General features: G+C 43.8%; 1 protein-coding gene across 11 annotated transcripts in view; it reads right to left on the bottom strand.

Moving 5' to 3' along the window:
• ZNF423 (zinc finger protein 423) overlaps positions 1–17024 on the bottom strand; it is a 281397-nt gene that overhangs the window by 22728 nt on the left and 241645 nt on the right. For all 11 annotated transcript variants that reach the window (XM_064386378.1, XM_064386384.1, XM_064386379.1 and 8 more), the window contains one exon: positions 182–313. In XM_064386378.1, the coding sequence (XP_064242448.1) occupies positions 182–313 (132 nt within the window). The remainder of the gene's footprint in view (positions 1–181; positions 314–17024) is intronic.

Here is a 17024-nt window from a genome sequence, read left to right as displayed (position 1 = left end):
TCAAACGCCACAGAGCTGCTCGGCAGAGCGAGCCCCAGCTTCAGACAGAGATATTTGAACATTTCCAAGCACAGTATTTCTTTTTCCCAGGGAAAGGAATACAGTATTTTACAAATCCCCCGAGTGTCATTTCTGGATCTAGCCATGCACGCTGAGGCTTGTCTTGGCCTCCCTGTCTTACCTGTGAAACAAACAGGGCATTTGAATGTGCCTCCCATCCCCTCAAAGCTGTGCTCAATCAGGTGACACAGGAGCTTTGCCGGAGAGTCAAACATCTGGTTACACAGCTTGCACTCATGATTGATGCCTTCCTCTGCAAGGTTCAAATGATACAACTTGTTAGTGACACAGCAGATTAGCGTCGGGGAGGCAGCAGCAGCCGGTGGGGAAGGCCTGTGCTGGCACACAGGGCCCCCAGGACCCCCAGCCCCAGGGCCCCAGGACCCCCAGGACCCCCAGCCCCAGAGCAGGAGGAGCTGCTGGCACTCAGGGTGCAGCCCCCACTTTCTGGCTGCAGGGCTCCATCCAACCCAGGCGGGGCTCCCAACAGCACAGCACTGCCCTGCCAGAAAGGGAGAGCAGCGCTGCTCTGGCTGCAGGGGATTAGAGCCAAACTGCATTTAAAAGTACTTTAATAGTGTGAATTCAGCCACCAATGCTGGCAGAGGGCTGAAGGGATGTCTTCACCTCAGAGTGCACTGCAAACATACACGAGAGGAAGGAACTGTTGGAGAATAGGAGGAGCTGAGAGCAGAGTGTCAGTGTAAATTTTTTTTGTATACCTTGGCTTTTTACAAGGTGTAGAGAGACCACTGAAGGTATTTAAATGTAATTTGATAGAGGAATTTCCTTGTCATATATCTTAAGTATTGAATATACAGGGCCTATTTTGGATGCCTCTATATTCTAATAATTATTACTCTTGGTTCAAGCCTACCACTTTTGCAAGATATGCTTCTCTCTTTACTGAAGTTTGTGGTTCTGGGTGCAGTTGAGCCTTTTTTTTGAGGTACTTAAGTCATATTAAAGCAATTTTCACGCATAAAACTAAACAATGCTTTGGTTTTCTTCAAGGGAGGGAGGGAGTTGCAGAATTTTAGAAAATATAGCATATGGTTTATAAAAATTAGAAAATACTGTGGCTAGTTTCTGCAAATAACTCCCTGAAAATGTGTCTTTCCTTCACTTTGGCAGCATATGAACTTTTCATGAAAACATATTTTAAAAACTAAATACATTCTTTCTTTTATTCTAAACTCATCTTTAGTTTTAGATCCTCAAATATCAATGACTATTAATTTTTAGCGCCAAGATTGCTAAGAAATTACTATATTTTCCCATGAACTAATCCTTGCCAAATACATTTGGCTCTTAGGAATAATGTTAGCCCTCAGAAGCACGGTCTTTACTTACAGTTGCTTCAAATTAGCTTTTGCTATCTTTAAAGGGGCTAAAGAGAAGGAAAGTAATGCTTGCTATGGAGCCTTTGGTACTATGAGGATGCCAAGGCCCCTGTACAAGGCTTGGACAGTGGAGAGCTGCCCGTGCTGCCTCTGAACCCGCGTGGCAGCGGGTGCCCACAGTGAGCGCTGCACCAGAGCTGCCTGGGGAGTGGGGAGGCAGCGTGGGGACAAGTAAACAGGTGGGTTGGGAAGGAGATAAAAAGAGAAAAGGAAAGAGGCAGGAAGAGAAAGATGAAAGAGCTGGTAGCTCCGTGGCAGCAGCTCTACGAATTCCCTTGGGAGCCACCAGCAGGGACTGGGATGTTTCTAGGACGCGGCGAGGTTTGCGGTGCTCTGCTCGCGCAGCCCCCACGGGCGGGTGTGCTGCCCTCTCCAGTGTGTGTGTTTCCAAACCAGCCCCTCTCCCTCACTGTGGCCTAAGGCTGGATTCTCCCATCAGACCCTTGTCTGAAAAGTTCTGGCTTTGTGTGAATTTTGCAACCTGCTCCAGAGGGGAGAAGAGATGGGGAAGGGACATGAGCCTCACGCTGAGCATGCCCAGCCACACCGCTGTGTACAGCAACCAAATGCTGCAATAAACCCGCAGAGGACAAAGCAGGAACTGGGGGGAATGGAACAAATGCCTTCTACGAATATATCAGAGAAATCATGTTTGACATTAATTTTCTACCCTCTACATACTGGGTATTTGGATAACAGTGATTCATGTACAGCCTATGGTCCTGTGTGAGCACAGGTTTTCATAAATACAGATAGACACATACTGATGGCTAGACTGCTGCTCCTTTTCCAGCCTAAATATCTATAATTTGAGTAAAACTAAAAAAAAAGAAAAAAAGAAAAACAAACAATGCTCAGCATTTCAGTTAAAGAATATTCTTTCAAGCTTGGTATGTTTAATTAGGTAACAGAGATTGTGTATTTTCTTGGCTGATCCCTGCAGTATTTTAAATAGTTAAACCCATAACAAACAAACTAAAACTAGAATGAAAAATAATAAAACATAATGGGTTCCTGCAGATCTGGAAATTTATCCCACTCGAGGCAAGACCTTTTGATTTGCAAATCCACTTCTGAATTATAAGGCCTTCTCCTCACCGGTGGGGGTTTTTATTCCACTCCCACAGGAGTCCATTATGTATTTCTTGTGTCTATAAAACCATCCAGAAAGAAAAAAAGAGGGAAAAAGTACCATGGTTAGCATGACAAACGTTTCTCTTTTCATGCATGTGTATTCAAAATATGAAAATGCCCAAAGATATAGATAGAATTGCTGCTATAATCACTCTCTCCTCTATGGCATTTTACAGCATATTATTTTACACAGAAACACAGCACATGTATAGGGATACTCAGTCACCTTTGGAGAATAACTTCCTTGAATTATATAAGATCACCTAGGTACACACAAGGAGGCTTTCTGACAATGTGGCGTGACAGTCGAATGTGTGGTGCTGGGCACTAGCAACAGCAAACATATCATCATTTCCCTCATTCTTATTCGCCTTTTTTGTTCTAGCATGACAAGCATCTATGAGAGACCTACATAACTCAAGTGAATTATGCAGCCCCTCTCATTTGTAAAATAAAATGCAGATTTTTACAGTTTGTTATGCCAGATCTTCTCCCATTTCTTCATAAGCGTATCTGTGGAGGGATCAGATGATTACAGGACTAAACAAGCAATGCACAGCAAACAAGAATCTTGGGTTTCTTGCCTTTTTTTCCTGAGCTCAAAATAATAAGCATTAATTTTACACTTCATTTCTCAAAAAAATAATAGGATGTGCTCTTGTTTAAAACAAGCAGGCCTGCTGGATTCTGTCAGGCTGAAACTATGTCAGGCCAAAAGAGGAACAGAGCGCTTTGTGTAAAAGTATCATGGGGAGATGATAGTATCCTGTAATGTTTTCAGTACCTACTTTTGTCTCCAAAAGCATTTGATCCCTGGCAGACACATACTTATTTCCATACTGGTCTTGAGGGAAGCCAGTAGGAATGAGAGCTGATTATCTGAATCCTGAAGGTGAAACCTGGGTGGTGCCCGCTGATGTCAAAGGCAGGCATTTGTATAAATTTGGAGGTACATAATTTACTGCCTGTTAGTGAGGATTAGTGGGCTGCGCAGAGGCAGCTGAACCGCGGTGGCAGAGCGCGTCACTCATTGTTCCCAAGTCCGGGTGCCTTTGCAGGATAGTTTTAAATATGTTGACAGAGTGTTTAGTAGCACCTACCTTGCCATCCTGCCCATTTTAGAGTGGGAATATGCTTCTCCATAAAGCTATTTCTGCTGCAGCAATGTGCATTTAATCCATATTACAATGAGTCTCTAAGCCTCTAAGAGAACCGACACCAGCAGCCTCCTGGCGAGGATGCAGTATAATTAATAATGCTGTATTAAACCCATTTACTGTATCAGCTGCATTTCTAATTATAACTATATTAATGGCAATGTGAAAGCACATGTTAACACTGTCGTGTACTGACATGTTATACCAACAACAAGTAGAACATCTGAACACCAAAAATCAAGATGACATTGTCTTTATTATTAGTTAAGACTTCTCTCTTCTACTCAATTTAATAAAGCAAAAATTTTCCCTTATGGAATAACTGCATAGTCCCAATTTGAGAGTTCATGTAAGACAATCTGATGCTCATTGCTGACAACAACATGTACATCCCACACTATAGCTTTCCAGACCAGTATATTTCTACTCTACTGCAGCAAATTAAGCCAATAAAAGGGAATTTCTTCCCTGTACTCAGATGTTCACATCCATGAGTTAACCATGCTTTCAATGAACTTTGAAATACTGTGATTCAGTGTAACAAAGCATTAATATATTGTGTTCACAGAGAACCTTCTTCTGTCCATTAGATAATAAATTTGGTAGAATTAAATGGGCCGTGTGCTCTAATTATGGTAGAAATAAATAGAAATTGGAATGAACACAGGGACATAAAATGAAAACTGCATGGAGCTATTCTGTTTATGCAATTCATTTCCCAGTAAATAAGAAATCAAAGGGAAAAATTTATAATGTAAGAAAAGGAGCTTCCCCAGCAATTTTTTCCATGTGGCTGTGAAGGAGCAAGGGGCTGGAACCAGGGCAGGATAGCAGTGATGGACACCCCCCTTAAACACAAAGCCTGCAGAGAACCACTTTGATCCCTCATCTGCTTTGCACCACTCCACCACTGGTTTTCATTAAAAACAACCCAAGGATGGAAGTAAAACCAAGGTCTGAGGACACGCTGCACGTGCTCCAAGGGGATGGCAATTTGCAGACGGACACATTGGATGAAGACGATGTCTGCCGTACAGCCGGCGTTTCCTCCTCGCCATCGCTGCCTAAACCCATGACCTGCTGCACAAACCATTTGGGCCACACCGCTCCAGTGCATTTCAGTAATTAATCCCGGAGGGTGCGGCTGAGCCCCTCCCTTGCCGGCGGGCAGCGCAGGCCAAGGAGACGGCGCGCTCCGGCCCGGCGCGGGCCAGCGGCACCGAGGCGCTCCGCGGCACCGCCATTAGGCAGCCCGGGCGGTGAAAGGCAGCGGATTGATGGCGTGGCAACAGAAATGTCACCTGGGGAGCTGGGTGCCGTCCTCCCAGGGATGCTGGAGGTCAGTTACTATGGCAACACCGAATGAGCTCAACCTTGTAACTGACCCTTATCTTTTTTTGATCTGTGGCCCCCTTGGGACCTTGGCTGGAAATCAACTGGAAAATAATCTGGTCACATATCAGAAAGAAAACTATTTATACTTATTTATTTATCCAGGTAGAGCTCGTATCTCCCTTTGACGACTCTGCCACACTAAAGACACCCATCATGTTCCCTCAGCGGTTTCAGTGGCTGTGTGGAAACACCCAGCTCTGCGCTGTGAGAAACCATGCCAAACCCCCCTGCCACTGCACAACACACACACACAATGCCACGGATATCTGTGCTCATGACTCCACTGATATATTGCCAAAATCTTGCCTTGCTCTCAGCCCCCGACTTGCCTGTGTGGATAAACATACACCTACACCCCTTCTTGGATGGTTTAATATTTTATGTTGGTATCCACTAATCATATTCTTTTGTGCTTTATCTCTCTGCTGAAATATGATTCTGCTTTGAAATATATTTATATGATCTAGAATGGCACAACACTGATGTCTTTTATGAGCTGAAGATTGTTTAATAAAATCTTGCATTTCTGCTTCATCCTTATGACAATTTTACTATTATAAGTTTTCAAGGGATATGAGAGCTGTCCACTGTGGTTAGAAACATCACTTTAATGAAAAATGATAACATGGGGGCTCAGATTTTTCTAGAAACTATGTAAGGAATACCAGCAAAAACACAGAGCTCCCAACATGCATTCGTATGTAATTTTGTTGGTTTTCCTTATATTTGCCTATAGATAAGACTCATTAAAATCAGGTCTGTTTATCATAGTTTTCCAAAGGATGGGCAGCCCAGACAAGGCTTTATCAGCACAAAGGGCAATTGCTTTTCAGGTGGGGAGACTCTCTGGGGAAATGGGATTCAGGAAATCAGGGACTATATTAGGAGACAGGAGCCACAGGACTTGCTGGTGAAAGAGGAAGTGCCTATGGATTCCTGGTAACAAACTCCAGGGTTACTTGTGATACTGCTACTTCTTTAGGCTCAAAAAGGTATTATTTTCCATGCTAAATTACCTTAACCACACAACAGGCTTTAAACTCTTTCATCATCTTAGGGGGCCTCGAGCTCAAAATATGCAGAATTAGATGCCAAATTATTTATAGGGTAGCTTGTAAGTTCACTGCCTCCAGTATATGTCAGTACACTGCAATATTAAAATGACCATCAAAAAGAAGCATGGTCCCAGAGGGACTGGGGATGAGATTGAAGGGAGTTTCCTCCTGCCTGCGAGTTCCTGTGCTGCTCCAGAGCCCCTGCCCTGCTCCTGGCTGCAGGCTGTGTGCTCCCACTGCTCCTGAGGGGAAGGCTGAGCCTCACACTCACGGGATGGGGCTGCCAGGCCCAGCTTCATCAACTTAATTTTCGGTTTACAAGAAAAATAAGATCTGAAAGTTCAAAGGAGTTCACGGAGTTGTGCATCATCTATCTCTGTCTGCAGATCCCCAGAGGGACCTGCCTGCAAAGCTTTATTTCAGATTTAGATATTAATCTGGGAAACTGCATAAAGATAATTTATAGAAATGCACACAATACTTTAGCACAACAACTTCACACTTTATCAGCCTTTCTCTGAAGACGCCTTTTTTTTAATAACCCATATTAAAACTTTTTGTGGACTGAAGCCTGATAGGTTTGACTGCTCCTTCATGATAATTGATTAAGGGATACTCCACTGGCTTCCACGGAAAAATGGAAATGCAAAACCCATACAGGAAAAAAACCATATGCCATTTTTGAGTGTGCAAGTCCATACAACCACACACAGAATTAGCTTTATCCAGATAATGAACCTCTAGGAACACTAGAGTTTAGTAAGAACACCTCATTCCTACACAATTCAACTCAAGTAATGTATTTCAATGTTTTGAAATACTCACAGTTGTGTTATTTCAAGTTTAATGCCAATACCTGAGGAAACTGAAGTAACACAGCCCTGAATCCATGGCCACACAACCTATTCCCTTCACTGTCCTCCCTCATGCCATCATATTGCTGAAAACTAAACAGACCTTATTGCTCCTGGTCTCCTCCCTGGGAGCAGCTCCCTGTACTGCTACACAGCAGGAACACATTCATCCTCTCATGCTATTGACAATATCACACACAAGAGCTCAGTACAGACAAACAGCAATAACCAGCATCTACTTGGCATCTATTCTTCTTGTGAAATTAAAAATTAAAATTAAAACATCATTATACTCTTATTAAACATCCCACTGGAATATGCTGATGCTTTAAAAACATGCAAAGCTTTAAACCTACTTTAAATAGGTGTAAAGCCCTTTTTTACTCCTTTTACAGGCCTGGCACATTCCCCAGCCTCAGCATCAGGCCCCCAGAGCTGTGAGGTGCCCCCTCCCCACCACATCCCACCCGTGCCTCCTGCAGTGCTAGCACGTGGTGACTGTGCTCACACAGAGGCCACCAGAGCTGCCAGGACCTGCCAGCCACGAGGTGCCAAAGGCAACCCCTCCCCTGGCTGGGTGCAGGGTGGCAGCTGCATCCCACAATTACTGCTCCAAAGGCACTTTCCTTGTTGCTGGGTGCACTTTTGCGTGCTCAGAGGCAGGTTCCTGAGCTGGGGATGCAGGGCAGGGTGAGCAGCCCCCTGAGCTAGCCCAGCACACCTGGGACAGCACACGGTGTTTGTTAAAACACCAATTCCCACAGATGTGTATCGCTGATCTTCACATTACCATTTCCCCAGTACACACTGACATGATAGACCTTAAATCTATCGTGTAAATAATCATCAGATTAATGCTCTCTAATAGTATATAATTAACATGACAGGCTACAAGCCAGTTGTTGTCAACTACACTCAGCAATGCACAGAGTAAGAGAAGGCATAAACCGTTCCCATGATGGCATCAGGGAAGCAGAAAAACCGGTAAAAGGAGAAAAAGAAATAAAACTCCTGAAAAAAACCCCACCTATATGTACAATTTAACTGAAAAACACTGAAGTTTCTTTCAGGCATCAAAACATAATAAATGTCAATTTTTAATTTTTATTTTTTTTTCAGTGGGAGGGTAGACTTTTATTTCCATCAGCAAAGAAATATTCTATTATCCTTGCATTGGTGCAATGACTCTTGAGTGAATACAGGTGAATTGGCATAAAGGACCTTATTCTGATATTTCAAATTCTGCATAAACATGGAAAAATGTATCCAGCAATGTAAACTTTACAGCAGTATCAGTTATGTTCTTATAAAAGATTACATTAGTATAGATATCTGGGAAATGGTGCAGTGGGTACAGAGTTTAAAATGCAATTGAAAACCAGCCATGAGCATTATTTTTGTGGGAGATCACCTAACACTCAAAGACTGGCCAAATGCTGCACCCCCCTAATGCTGGGGAAATTTGCACCACTTACTCAAATAAAAGCATTTCTTTTAAATATGTATTAATTTTGTTTTCTTATTAAGAAACAGTATTCCTAGGGAAAAGTCTCTGGTTGAAAAGCAATCTCTTAAGGCATTGTTATCAACTTAAAGGCCAAATTTCTTTTAAATACCTACAGACAAGCAAAAAACCCAGGAACACTTCTCAGCTTTTTCTTGGAAAATAAAAATTATGTGCATTCAGCACAACTGCATCAGAGCTTACTTGTTCATCTGAGGGTTGAACTCTTATCACAGCCCAGCCCCAGAGAGGCTCCTGTCCCCCACCCCTAAAGAGGTGCCTCCTTCCTCCTGCTCCCCAGGAGCTCAGGGACACAAACCAGTCATTGGGGATGGCAAAATGAGATGCCACTGCAAACACAGAGAACCAAGGGTGACTGAATAAGGTGTCTGGCTAAGATAGGTAACTGATTTTGCATGGCACAAATATCCCTCAGAGCTCGTTAAGTGCAAATATGCCCAAAAGAATGAACCACCTCTATGAGAGATATGTTACATCAGGAATCCTAGGGTGCAGTAACGCATGATATTCCTTAAAGCAGTCAAGAAGAAGAATCTGCATGAAAACAAGAAAATATCTTAAGCATCTCTGCATTATGCAGACATATATACTGCACATATACTGCAGTACTGTGGGATTATGCACAAGAGCATCTCCCATTGATGTTGGAATTTGCTTGATTCACACTCCATAGTCCAAGTGGAAGTCAAACCCTCTGGCCAGCTTCATCTTGAATAAGAAGAGAAACTGCAACCCAGTGACTTTCTGGAAGAGATCTCACAGCTGAGCAAGGGCTCTGCATAACACAGACTGTAAAGTCTATGGATAGTGCTCATCTAACATACAAACCTGGATTACAATGCATAAAAACTAATACCAAACTCATACCACCTTTACATATGTTCTTTGTCCTCTTCTCTGTCCATGTGAGCTGGCCAGCTTGCACACTTTGTGTAAGATCTGGAGCTGCACAGGCAGCACTGAAGCAGTTGCCCTGAGCTCTGCACAGAAGGAGAACTCAGGGCCAGCACACACATCCTGTGGAGCTGGGAGGGGCACCAGTGGTAGGGAAACATGGGCAGAACCTTCTGGGATGCTAAACTCAGAGAGCTTTGGTTTCTGCCTTTGTAAACAAATTCCTTTCTATTTCACTATGTGAGTTGCTCGGTCAGGCATATATGGCTGTTGGCAGATACTCTGTCGGTGCACAACATGGACAGCACATTTTTATATTTTTTTAGAAACACATTTTCTTCATTTTATATGTCATTAGCTTTTTAATTCATTTAGGAAAGCCATGTGCAAACTCTCACACTGTAGACAGACTCTGGACAACATATGTGGTCTGTGACAGAAAACACAGTGTAAAAGATAAAGAAAATCTGTATTTTTGGTTAAATAAAGGGATCTGGAAGAGTCAGTCCTCCAGTGGTGCTGAAGCAGCCACCTGAAAGGGCAAGCATGCCATGGTATCAAACCACAAGGACATTCAGGAGGCTCTGATGGCTCATTAACAGCAGGAGTCCTACAGAGCTATTTTTGCTTAAATTCACCTAGATCTCATGCTCTTGGCATTGTAAGGTTTCCTGGGCTCTCTGCAAATCCTCTCATTCTCAGGAGTTACATTTAAAAATAAAATAAAATTAAATTTAAAAAAATAAAAATACCAAGCCCCAGGTCTCTGCCCAAAATGAAGCACCAAGATGTTCCCAGCAGGATGGTGCTTTCAGGGTGTGCATAGTATGGACTGGAGCCATGCAGAGGTGGCTGAGACAACTTGAAAAGATCCAAAGGTGATGTCGAATTGCTACAGAGAAAAGCCTGATGTGCAATCATTGAACTTGAAAGAGACTTAGGGGTATCCACCCAATAAGTCCACATGAGAAGAACCATTTTCCACAGCCCTGCAAAACTTACAATGAAGAAAAATGAGAGGAAAGATCAAGCTGCTTTTCAGCTGGGCCCTCAAACAAAAGAAGATTCTTAATCAAGCCATCATGGAGTCCCTGCTTCAACCAAAAAGGTTTCTCTCTGTCAGAGACCTGCTACCCACCATTTTGTTCTCTTTTTTTATTTTGTGAGTTCTTATTTTAACCTCAGCTTCAACAATCGGCATTAAGAAGTCGGCATTTGCTCCTATCACCCCAGAGAGGTAGGGAAGATACAATCGTATATATGCAAAATAGGTATGAACTCTGATAACAATACTTTGCCTGTAGGCAAAAAATGACTTTTTAAATGGCAGCCACTATAATAATGTTAGCCTAAGACTCACCCTTGCAGGATTTTCCTCTGCTTAGTAAAAACAAGGTACATGCTGGCAGAAAACGCAAAGAGTTTGGTTACCAATAACACGGGGAATATTTTAGTGGGAATGGGGGAAAACAAAATTATTTTCCCCAATTGTTTTTGTACCAGCATGGACGGGGTGAAGTAGCAAGTCTGTTGCCACAGAGGCAAGAAGGACTGCCAAGCTCTGTGTCCTAAAGCTTGTTAGTCTCAACCAGCAGCACCTTAAAAGACCTTGGATGACTTCCCTACACAGCTTATCCTTCTGGAAAGCTGCCTCCAGGGGAATGGTCTAAAGCATCTACTACTCATCCCATAGACAATTATGATGAGTAGGAGACGACGCCTACTCTTTACTCTTTTTTTTTTTCTTTTCTTTATGGTTGCCAACAGAGAGTGCATTGCTGCACAAGAGAAGTGCAGGAGCAGAGCTTTCTTTCTAATCCCACCTGAGACATGATCAGAAAAGGCTGGCTCCTCAAGGAGTGCTTTGGGAGACCTGGGATGCCCTGGTGCCACTCATGTGCCTGAACTGCCCCAGCAGCTACAGGGAGCAGTGCCAAGGCCACCCAGCCCCAGTGTGACTGGCCACTCCTCCACCAGGCATGGCCATGGCAGGTTGTGGGGCACATCCCAGGAAGAGACGTGCAGGCAGTGTGGCACACACAACAGTTGAATCTTTGCAGCTAGATGAGCATCAATTATGCATTGTATCAAAATCCAAATGCTAGAGCATGAAGCAGGCAATTCAAAGAAACAGCATGAGCAAAACAAATGCCAAAGAAATGAAAAATATGTCCAAAACTGTAACAGAGCACTCGGCTACTTTTCACGTAACATCATCAATCGTTTCTCATCAAAGATTTCAAATACTTGGGAAGAGATTACAAAAATATTCAAAGATACAATATTTGTATTTTGAATGTTAATTTGACACAAAGGAGTGTGCATGAGGGAATGTTTATAATCAGCACTCCAATAAACTCACAAATGACTCTAGTATTTTATAAGCTTGTTAGAAACAAATCACTCCCTTAGCTTATATTTACTTACTGATGAATAATAAAAGGCCTCAATACACAAAGAGTAAATTTAAAATGTTTTCCTCTTGTTTTATCTTCTATGACAATACTGGAACCCTTTCGCTCAGGCTGTGATTCCCAAACATGCCTCTCCTGGTTTTATGGCTAAATATTGATTTCTCCATACAAGCAGAGGCAGCTTTGAACCTTGGTGCCTGCCCCCATCCCCCGTGTAAAACAGATGCCATGGTCTGGAGTTGAACAGCAGTGGCTGGCCTTGCCCCCTGGCCTCGTGCTGCCTGCAGGGTGGGGAAGGGAGCACATCCAGCTCTGCCAATTTACGCAGCAGTGAAGGTGCAGACCAAGTGCTCAGTCTCAGGAGGGAGAGGAGAGGATATGCTCACCTTGCCCTCCTCCTGGAGCAAAGCACAGGACAGTCGAGCAAAGGAGTATAGAAAGAAACTTTGTCATATACTCATAAAACTGCAACGGTCCCAAACAAACACATCAACTGCTTCAGCTGGTCTGCAGAGGCCTGGGCAAGGTGTCAGTACCATACAGGCTCCTGTGGGCACCCAAATACCCTGCACCCCGCTGGTGCAACAGCCCAGTTATTGACCACAGCTGAAAATCCCCTTTAGCCTGTTTAAAACCACCAGGATGCTTTAATGTAATACAAATCATGCTTCAGCAGACAACATAACACCTACACCTTCCAAATGCCATTAGTTATACACCAGCTCAGACCAATAATGACCTGGATGTGAGCACAGGAGACCAGTGGTAGCCATGAAGCCCTGGCAGTAGCTGTGCTGGGCACCCACATGTGCCATGATAGCTGGATTTCAGAAATAATTGCTGCATGGGTCGGCGTGCTGGATTCATAAGTGGTAAGTAGCACAAATGGAGGGAAACAAAAGTTGGCAGAACAATGCCTCATTTTTCTAATGTAACTAAGTGCTGAATGTGGTAATGGGAATTGTGGGGATACTTGTCTTTATGCTCTTATTTACCCAATAGAAATAATACAGGGATATTCTAATGGAGGATTTTACTTAATGTACAGTTAAGCATTACACAAACATTTTATTGTGGTCTGTAAAGATGATCTATTTAGAGTAGCTGAAAAAAAATCAAACTGCATTCAAGCATAAGTGCTTCTGGTAGACACACAAATGCAGAAAGACTTTACAAAGTAATTGTAACACAGGCTTTTGTTCTAGATGGCCCTGTTTCTTCATGCAGGCATCAAACACACCAAATGCTGCCATGGACCAAGCTGGCTGGACACACAGCATCTTTGTAATTGCATTAAGATGCTGAAGTGAATAAACACAGCCAGGCCTACTCACATGCACTGGGGCTGCAGAGGGTGAGGTGTGAACTTGAGACAGTTTCTGTAACATGCGTGGTCTTGGGACTGGCCTGGTGGCCTTAACAGGGAGCTGGGAATCACTGCAGTACTGCAGAATGCATAACAAAGCTTGCACAGCCCCTACTATTATTAACCATGATTCAGGTGTGCATTGAGCTGATTAAGCACTTAGTCATTACAAACAGCTTAGGATTCACATTTCCAGAGTACATTATAAGATGGTTTTTATTTCTAAAATTGTTAATGGCAGAGCCATGAGAATAAAATTACTTTTTCACTTTTTCACCTGTGGACAAGCCATAAAGCACTGTACAGGAATTTACTAAGAAGTGTAACAATGATACACTTTCAAAATAAATCTCAGGGCTCCAAAGCCATGGCCACAAGGCACTCCCACTGTGATCCTCCTCGGGGACAGAGACCACCCCTCATGGAGCTCTGCTCCCTCACCTGCCACTCTGGCCAGCTGCTGGAGCAAAGGAAGGCTGCAGATGGAGCATCCCAGGGACTGCTCCATGGTGCAGGTGAGAGGTCTGATGGAGGAAGACCAGCAAAGGAAAGTGGAGCATGGCTGTCCCACAATAATGACCCTGCCATCCCTGTCACTTCCCTGCCACTCCTATGGGAAACTGCCCCTGCCACAGGCTTCCTACCCCTTGCTGCCTGTAACACAGTGCCTCCAATACCACAGGGTGAGGTGCAGTGCTCTTGGACATGTTTGTGTTTTAAAAGCAGTGCTGGTGTCTGAAACTCCAACCACTTAAGCCAGTGGCAAAGTTTATAGTCCGCACCCGGGTATCTCTCCAAGGTGGAGAGAAAAGACCAGCACCCCCCAAGCCACCAGGCAGGGGAGTCTACTCAGCCTCTGTTCTTCATCCCCACGTGCTGCAGAGGAGTAAGGAGGCACAATATTCTTGGGGGAGAATTCCTTATACATTGTTCCAGCATCAGCACTTCAGCCCCCAGAGAGAACAATGACTAATCCCCAACCACTCGATAAACTTCATGCTAATGGATGGCAGGACAAAGCATACAATTTCTCAGAAAGGAAGACAATTACTGGGGGCATGTGAAATACTAGAAATGCAGGAAGCAAACAGCTGAAGAAAGACCCATATAGGACATGTCAGGGTTTCACAACAAAAATGCTGTCAACGTGCCAGGCTGTGTGTCAGGAGCCTCAGTGCTCTTCAGTCTGAAGTCACTGGGATTTTCCCTATGGCCAGGGGCTGCAATTTTTACCCTCTAGATCCATCTTTGATGTTATTGAAACAGAGACATGAATTTGAAAAGGAAAGAAGTCATGTCATGAGGAAAACAGGAAAAAAAACACTTTCCAGGGGGGAAGGGTCATGACAGTCTAAATGACTGAGTAAAAAACTACACTGCTCTCCATTTTTATAGAAGTGTCCCAAGTGCAGTGCCCATGAGGATTCTCCTTTGAGTTATCCATTTATTTTTTAAAAGCTTTTCTGGAGAAAATAAGCACTCCTTATTTCCAGGAATAAAAACAAAACAAAGCATCCTCAGACAGCTGGCAGGACAGGCAGGGCACAGCCAGGCTCGCTCTGGGGCTGCCCCTTTGTCTCCATGCCTGGCAGGTGTCTCTGAGGAGGGGAGCACACCAGCTGCTCTCAGCCATGACTGAAGCCAGGCACCTCAGGCATGAGTGGTGACAATCCCAGTGCTTTCTGGTGGGCACTTTCCTGTGCCCAGCACTGTTGGCAGTGCTGTGCCACCCCACTGTCTGCACAGAGAGCATGGGCCAACCCCAGCCCTGGCTCACAGAGCAACGCGGTGGCAATTTCTAAAGGATCACAAAGCCCACAACATCACTTGTGCTGTTACTGACAGGAGCTAAACCCTGCCTGCACCACCCTGTTCAGAGTCAGAGGAAGAATTTCTCGTGGCAGTCCTCGTGTCACGAGTTGCCCAGTTGTCCCCTGGCACATTCCCTGTGCCCAGCTCGGCTGGCAGCTGCAGCACAGGCAGGGCACAGCGCCTGAGCACAGCCCCCAGCACAGTGTCTTCACTTACGTGTGCTCAGTTGCAATAACTGGGGAGCATTTTAAATGGTTTCATCTCGCCATTTGGTTTCCTCTTGCTTTTCAAAGCAGAGGAAGTATTTATCAATAAAGATTTTAAAAAGAATTAATTATCACCATCATCAAGTCAAGCTCCCTGGTGCCTCGCTGTCCAGCACCTGCCCGAGTCCTCTCCCCTTTCAGAGAAGGATCTACCATCTCTGCACCATCCTTGTGCTTTGGAGCTCTAAAGCACTATTAAAATCAATTCACTTGGTGTCAAAAGCTCTCTTTCTTCTTGTACCTACCATTACAGCTGTAGTATTCATCAGATTTTTACCACCAGGATTAATGTTATAAAATGTCACTTGCTACAGTAAAATTTATCAACATTATTATATACCATAGAAACTGCCACCACAGACAAATGCACTACATTAAAATTTTGTCTAGAGCTCCCTAGAGGAAACATTTGCTGCAATTTGTGTAACAGTTTATATATTTATGCTATTTAATGGTACAAAGCAATAATTATGACTTCATTCACTGATAAGTAACAGCATTATATAAATCAGATGCGGATTTAGAACATGCCAGCTTTGTCACTGGCCTACCACTTGTAAATTATGTTGCTGTTAAAAAAAAAAAATCTAAGCAAATATGAGTTAGCAGCAGGAAGCTAATAATGTGCCTCCAGCTGTTCCAGTTAACCTGCAAATGTGGCCATCTGCACCTCAGGAGAAAAAGAAAAGGAGAGATAGAGGGAGGGAGGAAAAGGAGAGAGGAGAGAAGCTCCCACCAACACCAGCACAAAGCCTAGGCCCTGAGCAGTAGGAATGACCTTGCTCCTCATGACCAGACAAGCACATACTTAAAATGAGAAAAGTTACCAAAGAATAAAGGACCTTTTCTCCCCTAGACCCACAGAAAAAAAAAAGAAAAAAAAGTCCTTTCCACTGCCTTTTTTCTGGAACAGGCTGTCTTTCACATCTGAGGTTATTATTTACTGCATTGCAGGTCCAATGAACAGGTTTTTCTTACAGCTTCTGCCTTTCATTTCTACTTTTTAACACCTCTTCACAGACCCATCTTGTATTATTTTTTTTAAATGGTGGTCATTGTAATAGATTTATTCCTGCTTCAGACAATTTAAAATGGATCTGCAGGGCACAAAGGCTGAACTATCAAACAAGACCAAAATTCTCAGATAGAAAGTCACAGATCTTGCAGTGCACAGCAGCTTCACTCCTGCCTTTGGGTTCATGGGGATGAGGTGTCCTTAGGACATGCGAGTAGTGTTTGCTCAAAGATTATTTTATAAGAGACTTCTGTGGAATCTGGGTCACAAGGAACTGACACAAAATATTCCCTTTGACATTCACCCACACACTGAAGAGACAGTGGCTGAAAGTGCAGGTCCTGTACATTGTTACACTCTGGTAATCCAACAGCAGTTTAATACTAACAATTCTCCAAGATCCGTGTTAGCAAGGGTCCCCAATACACCTCCTAGAAAAGGATGGTGAGGGCCTCAGAGGATTTTTTTCTTTTTAAAAGTCTGACTCTGTAAAACAATGAGCTTAATTCCTGTGAAGGGCATGAGGTCAGAGGGGTCAGCACACCTTGCTGGAGCTGCACTGCTCTGCCTCACCCGGGCTCTTACACAGCATCTTTGTACTGCCAATCCACCCCAGCTCCCCCAAAAATCCTTGTTCTGGCACAGGTTATCGAAGCTGCCATTGACCTTGAGAT

Source organism: Passer domesticus, chromosome 12 (assembly GCF_036417665.1).
Source record: "Passer domesticus isolate bPasDom1 chromosome 12, bPasDom1.hap1, whole genome shotgun sequence".
Classification (NCBI taxonomy): domain Eukaryota; kingdom Metazoa; phylum Chordata; class Aves; order Passeriformes; family Passeridae; genus Passer; species Passer domesticus.
Note: the sequence above shows the minus strand (reverse complement) of the source record. Positions and strands in the feature narration are given on the sequence as shown.